Source organism: Mus caroli, unplaced genomic scaffold, assembly GCF_978045245.1.
Source record: "Mus caroli unplaced genomic scaffold, Mus_caroli_1 scaffold_7, whole genome shotgun sequence".
NCBI lineage: Eukaryota > Metazoa > Chordata > Mammalia > Rodentia > Muridae > Mus > Mus caroli.
The window spans coordinates 117,551,769-117,561,274 of record NW_028227262.1 but is presented as its reverse complement, the minus strand read 5'-3'; the positions used below and the strand labels follow the sequence as shown (position 1 = coordinate 117,561,274).

Here is a 9,506-nt window from a genome sequence, read left to right as displayed (position 1 = left end):
CAAAGGACTCCATCAGGACTGCAGACCCCTCTCTGCATCTCATTAGCGCCTGGAGGTAGGAGAAGAGATTCTGGCTGGAGCTGCCTGGAACTGCCTGTACCCAAGGGGTCTGAAAACCAATGCAAAACCCAGAGTTGGGCTGGGGACAAGCAGGGGCTGCTCAGAGCTTGGAAAAGGCCTCTCGGATGCTGTTCGTTGGTCTGTTCCCTGTGTGCAAGTTTCCACCAGACTCCCTTGCACTTAGAATGCTAGCACTCTGGAAGTTGAGGAGGTAAGATTGCTATCTATACATTATGGCCACACAGGGAGTTCCAGAAAAGACGAAGAGAACTACAGAGGGAGGCCCATCTCAAGTCAGCAAAACCAACAAACAGCAATAAAAATGTATTAGATAACTAAATCCTTTTGTGTGGGGCATTTTTGTTGTTTGTTTTTGTTTCTCCAAGTGGTCACAACTTTCTCATACATTTGAAATGCAAGCCTTGGCAACAATCTCCATGAAGATGAATTGCCCTGTCTTCAGTCAACTCTTGATGTCATAGCACAGATGTGTCAGTTGGCTGATGGTGACTCTAAGCACATAGAGATTTCTCCCCACCCTGAGCCTGCCACTCACCGCTGAAGTGCAGATCCTCCTTTACAGCTAGAGGATGGGCTCCTCTTTCCTCTCTGGAAACCAGGCAAGAAAATTGACAACAAATTCGCTCAGTTTACCCAGTAGAGTCCTTAACCCTCCTTGCTTGGGGTGTCATGCCCCGACCTTTTAAGGAAACTCATCTTGGCCTGGAAGTTGGGATGAGATATGTCAGACTATAAGCATCTCTGTCTGTTGACACAAAAGAGTAGAAGCAGGACCAACAGACACAAACCAATAGAAGCAGGGATCACATCTGACCTCAGGATGAGGGTTTCTGCCACTCTAAATCCTTGGGCACAGGATGCTGATCTCTTTAAATCAAATGGATACATATGCTATATTCTTACTCTATAAAATGGGGATGGGAAGTGAAGAATGACGGTCACAAAGTGTCTGTAATGGTCCACTGGTTGGAGCTGGGAAAGATTTCTTGCTAAGATCCTCATTCCCCCAGCCAAGGCAACCAGAGAAGCTGACAAACGTGGCTAGATTACAGGACACTGTGTGCCTTGGATGCAGGGTGAGCTGGGACCATCCATCTCACTATAGAAAACAGTTGAGTTTGCAATAAGCTTTGGACATCAGGTCCCCGGAAATGGCAATGAGCTTTTGTTCAGTTATCATGTTACAAGGAACTCTTGCCATTGGTTACATCAAGTGGGGAGCTATGGTAAGTGGGGTTGGGAAGAGACTTGGGCAAATATTTTGCCAAAGTCCAGGTCAGCTGCAGAGAGACACTGTGAACTCACAACACCTGTGCAGTATGCCCAGCGGTAGGGAGATTTTTTTTTTTTTTTATGCACTAGAATGCACAGGGCATCGTTTGTAGCATTAGTATTGTAGAACATTGCCTGTGTAGGGCTGGAGTAAGAAAACAAAGCACAGAAAACAAAAACAAAAAGCCTGACTGCCTGGTGTTGTAGCTTGCCCAGTTAGAAGAGGACAAAGGAATAGTAGCTCATCACCCTCACTCCTGCTGTCTGTATCACTTCTGTCCAACTGTATAGGTGGGGACCGACTCACCTGGAGATATGTTGAAGTAGAACTATGAAAACCAAACCCAAAGCAACTTCCAGGAGACTCCAAAGAAAGCCAAGCATGAGTGATGTGAGTGGTCGGTCAGGTTTACTTATGGCTGTGGAGCCAGGAAGCTTAATTTGAGGTTAGTGAAGGAACAACCAAGTCACCATATTTGAGTGGTCTCAAGAGTAAACTGAGAAGAGAAGCCCAACCTTCATCTTGCTTCACCTCCTGGCTCCTTTGTCACCTGACACTTCGCTTCCTCGTTGCTGAACTCGCTGGAAGAACCATGGAAACCGAAATGAGACGAGCATACACTGTTATTCATTCACGTGCCCATGCCTTCTGGCAAGGGTGCATTGACCTTCAGGAGCTTTCGACTGAGGTACTTCCTGTTTCCTTTCCTTACTTCATCCTCAACTTCCCTTGTCCCCTCCAGCCTGGGCCCTCACATCAAAACTAGTAACGTAAAATGTATTGAGATATATTTCTCTTTGACTTCCTCTGGGCAAGAGGCTCTAGAAAATCATGAGAAACAATCTCCCAGACTTTGAAGACAAGGCTTTGGGTCCTGGCTCTGAATGGCCAGGCAAGTATCTCTAAGTTTCTGTTTCCTTGTTCATAAAGTAGAGGGGTAAGCCAACAGACATCTCAGGGTTATTGTGGGATAACTGTAGTAGCATGAAGCATGAGTTAGTATAATCTGTGACACATAGCACATGCCATGAGAAAGCGGAGTGAGATGCTAAGCAGACTTGAATCCCCTCCAGTGTGGCACAGTGTGGCCTCAGCAGCAAAGAAATGGAAGCAGAATAAACCATCCTTGGTGCCATGGAAAGAACACCAGCCCCCCATCCATGTCCCTCCCCTCTGCCCCCCATGAGCCAATGGCTAGTAACCCACAGTGGCAGCTTCAGGACAGATGCCTTTGTGTGGAGGAGCCAGATTTGGTAGCCAGGGACTTGGTCCCATGGGGCAGCACAATTGAATTTTTCCTTTGCATCTGACAGTTCAGGACTGGATGTTTCTTTCCAAATGAAGGCAGTTCTGGAAGGTCGCTGGGAACAGTGAATTGTGATTACGCTGGCACATTTTTAATTCTGTCTCATTACAGCTGCTGTTAAGGCTGCATTATAATAATTGCTTTAGTTCTGCTTTGGTATTTTCAGGCTCCTTTAATGTAGCTGTAATCTATGTGTATATTAAAGTAAGCAGAGCCAAAGAGCAGGAGCAGCCTTGTTAGACCAGAGAAATGAATGTTTAGGAGGTGGGATGGGGAGGAGGGAGGCTGGAGAACCTCAGGACAACAGGGGGAGTGGAGGGTCTGGCCCCAAGCCTGACGCACATTCATGCTGTGACTTTGAGCCGGTCCAAGCTGCCCGTGTCAGTTCTCCCATCCATTAGATACATTTCAAAGGATGTCTTGTAAAGGTCTGAGGAAAAAGCCCAAAGCTGGCAAGCAGCCCGGAGCATGTCAGCATTGGGCCCTCTGGAGTAGCAAGAGCAGAACCCCAGGAAGAGCCTGCCTCTTCCTTTCCAACAGCCTCCAGAAGGGTGGTTCTATGATCTCTGGGCCAAGGACAGAAGTCACATGAGTAGCAAGACACGCCACCCCACCCCATTTCAGGGACAATTTTGATCGGAACACCTTCACTTCCCTTTTTTGTTCGTTTGTTTATTTGGTGTATTTTAGCAGTTGCCATTCTGAAGGAATAGCCTTGACCCAGGCATGTTACCCACTTGATGGTGGCCTTGATCATTGTGTCCTCTCCTTTTTATCCCTCTTTTGTGGTTTGGATGTAAAATGTCTCCCAAGGGCTCATGTGTTTGAAGACTTGGGTCCCTGCTGGTGGTGCTGTCTTGGGTGATGGTGGGAACTTTAAGAGGTGGAGCCATGCTGGAGGAGGTAGGTTCATCACTGTGTGCTAGGTCTTGAGGTTAATGACTGGGCTTCCTATTGGGTAGAGATGAGAATTCCTAGCTCCACTTTCCCACCGTGATGTAGCTGTCTGCTGCTGCCCTACTTTCTCAGCCGTGAGAGACTGAATCCTCTCTAAACTGGGCACCAAAATAAACCCTTCCTCCTTTAGGTAGGTGTCTGTCAGATGCTGAGTCACAGTGGTAAGAAAGGTAACCTAGGCAACCCCTCAAGAGGACAATGAATGTCAGCTTGGAGGGCACAGTGTCCAGTGGCATTTGGGACTCTGCTCCTCAAAAAGCACTATGTGCCATAGTGTCTTCCAGGCACTTACTTGGCATATGAGTTTCTTCCTATGAGTCCCATGAATAAAGCCATCAGTCATCAGTTTAGATAAGCAAATGAAACTAAGGTCATGCCTAACTAGTGAGGGCTACATATTTGCCCACATCATAGAGAACAGTGTATATAGGATTGGTACCCTGGCTCTCAGCCCTGTCTCCTGTTTCTAGCACCCTAAGTGTTCCCATCCTCTGTTCCATTTTGGAGTTCGGGTCTGGAATTCAAGCTTGTCAATGAGAATGACTGTTGAAGTTGACACACAGTTTTACATTTTACATCTAAACCACAAGAAAGGGATAAAAAGGAGAGGACACAATGACCAAAGACCTCCATCAAGTGAACAACATGCCTAGGTCAAGGCTGTCCCTTCAGAATGGCAACTGCTCAATTACACACACACACACACACACACACACACACACACACACACACACACACAATGTTGTTGGAGTGGCCCACAGTTCGGTGAACACAGGACTGTGTAGCCCAGGAAGGGGACCCGACAGGGGTGTGACTAAGCATACTCTTAGAGCAGCAGAACCAGATTGTTAGGCTCTGGGTTCTCTCCCAACACTGCCTTTACCTTACAAGGACACTGTCAAGGAAGTGAGAGTCATGGAAAGTCTTTGCAGGGTCTATTCACCTCTACCTCCTTCACCTTGTATTTGGGTCAGGCAGTACTCAGTTACTCATGCAAGATTCTTTGTTGTTGTTTTTTTTTTTTTAACTTTTTTGTTTATTTTTATTTTTTATGAGTATTGTTTTATTAGATATTTTCTTTATATACATTTCAAATGCTATCCCGAAAATTTCCTATACCCTCCCCCCACCCTGCTCCCCTATCCACCCACTCCCACTTCTTGGCCCTGGCATTCCCCTGGACTGGGGCATATAAAGTTTGCAGTACCAAGGGGCCTCTCTTCCCAGTGATGGCCAACTAGGCCATCTTCTGCTACATATGCAGCTAAATATATGAGCTCTGGGGGTACTGGTTAGTTCATATTGTTGTTCTACCTATAGAGTTGAAGACTCCTTCAGCTCCTTGGGTGCTTTCTCTAGCTTCTCCATTGGGGGCCCTGTGTTCCATCTTATAGATGACTGTGAGCATCCACTTCTGTATTTGCCAGGCACTAGCATAGCCTCATACGAGACAGCTATACCAGGGTCCCTTCAGCAAAATCTTGCTGGGATATGCAATAGTGTCTGGGTTTGGTGGCTGATTATGGGATGGATTCCCAAGTTGGGTAGTCTTTGGATAGTCCATTCTTTCCTCTTAGCTCCAAACTTTGTCTCTGTAACTCCTTTCGTGGGTATTTTGTTCCCTATTCTAAGGAGGAATGAAGTATCCACCCGTTGGTTTTCCCTCTTCTTGTTTTTTTGTGTTTTGCAAATTGTATCTTGGGTGTTCTATGTTTCTCGAATAATATCCACTTATCAGTGAGTGATATCTAATGACTTCTTTTGTGATTGGGTTACTTCACTAAGGATGATATATATCCTCCAGATACATCCATTTGTCCAAGAATTTCATAAATTCATTGTTTTTAATAGCTGAGTAGTACTCCATTATGTAAATGTACCACATTTTCTCTATCCATTCTTCTGTTGAGGGACATATGGGTTCTTTCCAGCTTCTGGCTATTATAAATAAGGTTGCTATGAACATAGAGATGGTTCAGTGGTTAAGAGTACTGACTGCTCTTCCAAAGATCCTGAGTTCAAATCCCATCAACCACATGGTGGCTCATGCAAGATTCTTGTTCATCCTGCTCCATATTTAACTACTTCCATATGGAGGAAGAGATCTTGCAGATTTTTCCAGTGCCTTGCTCAGTAACAGCTCAGGAAGATCTGTAATCCTTCTTCAGTGCCCACAATGGAAACATAACCCATTGATGTTCCAAATCTACAGACCTGGGTCATCTGAATGTTCAAGGAGGCTGAAGGGTACTGCCTCTCTCAGCTTCTCTGATGCCTTGTAGCCTTGGCTCTGACTCATGGTAACAGATAACCCATTTTATCCCTGAAAGAGTCATCATCATTTAAAAAGTCTTCATTATCATGCATCAAAGTCTCCCTAATTATCCTGTTTTAGACTTTGGGAATTAACCTACTTTGTCTTAGCTACTTTCCTATTGCTGTGACAAGACCACATGACCAAGACAACTTATAGCTTTCATTGGGGATGTATAGTTTGAGGGTGAATCCATGACCATCCTAATGAGGAACATGGTAGCTGGCAGGGAGGCAGGAAGGCTTGGGACTGTAGTGGCAGCTGCAAGCTAATGAGGAATAGTGCAGGCTTTTGAAACTTTAAAGCACACTCCCAGCGATGATTCTATTCAGTAAAGCCACACCTCCTAATCCTTCCCAAACAGTTGTAACAACTAGAGGCCAAAACATGCAAAACACCACCAATATCCCTTTTACGCAATAGTACTTTTTGACGCAGCTAGACGTTCTCCTGAGCCTCTTGGCTGCAAGATCCTTGGATTCCTCTTCTCTTATTTCTGTTCAAATGTTCCTTAAAGAAGAAAAACAAATGTTTCCAGCCTATATGATGCCTATAGATAGCTTTTTCGTTTTCCCATACAGCATTCTAGTAAAAATTTAGGGGTGACTGCCAGTACCAACTCGGCTGAGACTTGGAGAACACAGCTATGGCTTGGTTTTTGCCTTGGTGAACTGTCAGTAACATCCATAGTCAGGAAGTAGCAATGATAGATATACTACCTCCTTCTTCCTCTTTTTTCTTAAATTAATATCGTAAGTACATTCACATTTCAGAACAAATGCTGTCCTGCTTTGACCATCAGAACCGTGGAACTCACAGCCCATGGACTTAGTGCAACAACAATCCACTCCTTCCACATCTCCTTTCTCACTGTGTTCCATCTCTCTCCTTCATCTTCCTCCATCAAACCATACGGTTTACTCCTCCCATCCTGCTTTCTCCCAAGAACAGGGCATCCCCTTAAACGAGGCCCTTAATTAGTTAATAAAATTCCCTCCATGACACAGGCTGCTCTCCCCCAGAAAACCAGTGACAGATATGAGCACCATTTGGTCTAATTAGTTCTGATATTTCACACAACATATTTGTGAGGGGTTTTTTTTGGAGGGGGGTGAGGCAGGGAAAATGCTTCTATTAAAAGAACAGCAGGGAAGCTTGGATCCCGGGAGAGGTAGAGTTGGGGTCTTTTGTTAGTGTAGAGAGCCTTTGTGAACAATTGCCCTCTGTTTCTCCTTGCACCTCCCTGCATTAATTGGACTGTCCAGGGCCGAGATTCACACCTTTCCTTATTCCAATGACATGACATCCTGATTGAGGGATCTTTTCTATTTTGGTGGCAGAGATCTATACAGGATGATGAGATAACCCCAGAGGTGGCTTAGCTATGAAGTCCTAGAGAGCTGGGGCACAGTGTTCTGGGACCTGGCTGTGTCTTACACTTTGACATTGGAGTGATTATTGGATTCTTCAAGGCCACTTGGCGGTCTAAGGGCTATGTGTCAGGGCAGAGAAAGGGAGATGGGGTACGGGCACACCTTGAGCTGTTAGGATAGATGTCTCTAGAGATACAGAGGATTGACTATTATGAAGTGTGTAAATTAGGAGTTGCTCTTGACATAGAAAATCAATCGTCTCTTCCTCTGTCACAGTTGCCATCGTCTGTTTATAACCTACAAGTTTTAAGAGCTAGGTTTACCATTCCACCATGATGAGCTGAATGTGCCCTTTGTCTTCTTCCAGCATGGCTCCAATTCCATGAGCAACCTTGTAAGACTGCAACTGAGAGTGGACACTGGCTCTATTTTTTTTTTTTTAATGAAATCTAATCCAGAGTCTATGGCCCAGAAATCTTGGTAAAACTAGAAATAGAGAGAAAGGAAAAAAAATCAAGCTTTGTGAGAGTTTATGGAGGAAGCTCTGGGATAGGACTTAGAACTCTTGGGCTCCTGATAAAATGATCCCTATTTCGTCTTTGGGTGATGATATCCCCTCTCCCAACCAGCTCACTCATCTAAGATGCTGGAGTGGAATGAATGAACTCTGAGCTTCACTGTAGCTCTAATGTCCATGGCCAACCATGAGGGAAAGGATTGTTTTAGTCAACTTATTAGTGTAGGGAATGGGTAAAAAGCCAGCAAGATGAACCTGCTTTCCAAGCTTGTGAGATCCCTCAGAGATTTCTACAAATGTTGACCCCTTAGTCTACCTCTGTGTGAGTCCCTTAGAAACCAGTGCCCCATCTTTCCCTGCTTCCCAACATTGTGGTGATTTGGGTACCTGAACAACCTGCTCTTGTCTAGGTTTATCTTGCTTTTGACTCTCTCTAGCTGAGCCCTACCTGTAGTGGCTATCTATTATAGCGACCCCTAAACATGGTGTGGGTGCCCCTTATGAAGCAGGAGGCTCATGAATAAAAGTCTTCCTTCAGGTGGGACTTCAGAGTGTGGGCTGGGAAGTTATCCTCTCTGTGGATTCCATCTCAGAATCACCAGACAATGTCCTGGTCTTCCTCAGTGTTCATTCCTCCATCTAGAATGCTGTGGTAGGGTTAAGAAGGAAAATGGATTCTAATCGTCAGCCCCATGCCTGATTCCAGTTAATGCTCAATGTATGGTAGATATTGTTATGTTGATGATACATGTGGTAAACTGTTATGGCCCCTTCCTTTCAACCACAAGTATTCTCTGCCACCTACTCCAATATATCGCTGTGCCCTTTTATGAGGGACTAGAAAAAAAAAGTCATTTAATTATCTTCCTCCTCTATGAATTCTAAATTCTGTTTTTTAAAAAAAGGCAAGAAGTCAAACAGAGGATTTTAAAATTAGCTTCATGGTTGGCAAATTAGAAGAATTAGAAGAAGAAGATAACACTCAAAGATCTTCTCTTTAAATCTTCTCCTCTAGTTCAAGATCTGGGGTCATTCTAGAGGAGCGGCAAGTAAGAGAAAGCGAAGAGCCTGCAGAAACAAGCCTGCTGCAGAAGAGGGTGCAGAGAGAAGCCTGCTGGAGAAGTGGCTGCAGAGAGATGCCTGCTGCAGAGAGAAGCCTCCTGGCCAGAGAAGCCTGCTGGAGAAGTGGCTGCAGAGAGATGCTTGCTCCAGAAACGGCGGCATAGAGGAGAAGGTTGCTGTAAAAGCCACTGTAGAGACAAGTGTAGCACCTTATCAGGGCCAAGAAGCCACCTCCTCACCTGACCCTTGAACATTCTACTCTCCCAGTGAGAGAGAGGTGCCGGAGGGATGGGCAAGAAGGTGGCAGAAGGCTTCCTTCCAGGGCTTCAGCTAAGTTTGGACTAGGATGAGATAGAAAGGCATTAAAGGTTCCCACAGCTTCCTGCTGAAAATGTTTACTTGGGGAGATGGCAACTACGGCAGCTACTCCAACGCTGTGAGGTCGCCGGGGGTCTTCCAGATGCTTCTCAAAGTTATTTTCAAAACCCCTGGATGTCTTCCCACAATACATTATAGTATACACATTTATTATATGTTATTGCACATAAGAGCAATCTGTGGTAGTGAAGGCCAGCACTGGGGGATATATTCAGTGGTAGGGGCATGGTTAGCATGCATGGAGT

General features: G+C 45.2%; 1 protein-coding gene across 1 annotated transcript; it reads left to right on the top strand.

Annotated features, from left to right (window-relative positions):
* Positions 1 to 574: 574 nt before the first annotated feature.
* Positions 575 to 9,260, top strand: LOC110296859 (uncharacterized). Its single transcript, XM_021165648.2, has 3 exons — positions 575 to 680; positions 1,645 to 2,042; positions 8,837 to 9,260. Exons 2-3 carry the CDS (start codon positions 1,947 to 1,949, stop codon positions 9,131 to 9,133), a joined length of 393 nt encoding a protein of 130 aa, XP_021021307.1. The 5' UTR covers positions 575 to 680; positions 1,645 to 1,946; the 3' UTR covers positions 9,134 to 9,260.
* Positions 9,261 to 9,506: the final 246 nt, after the last annotated feature.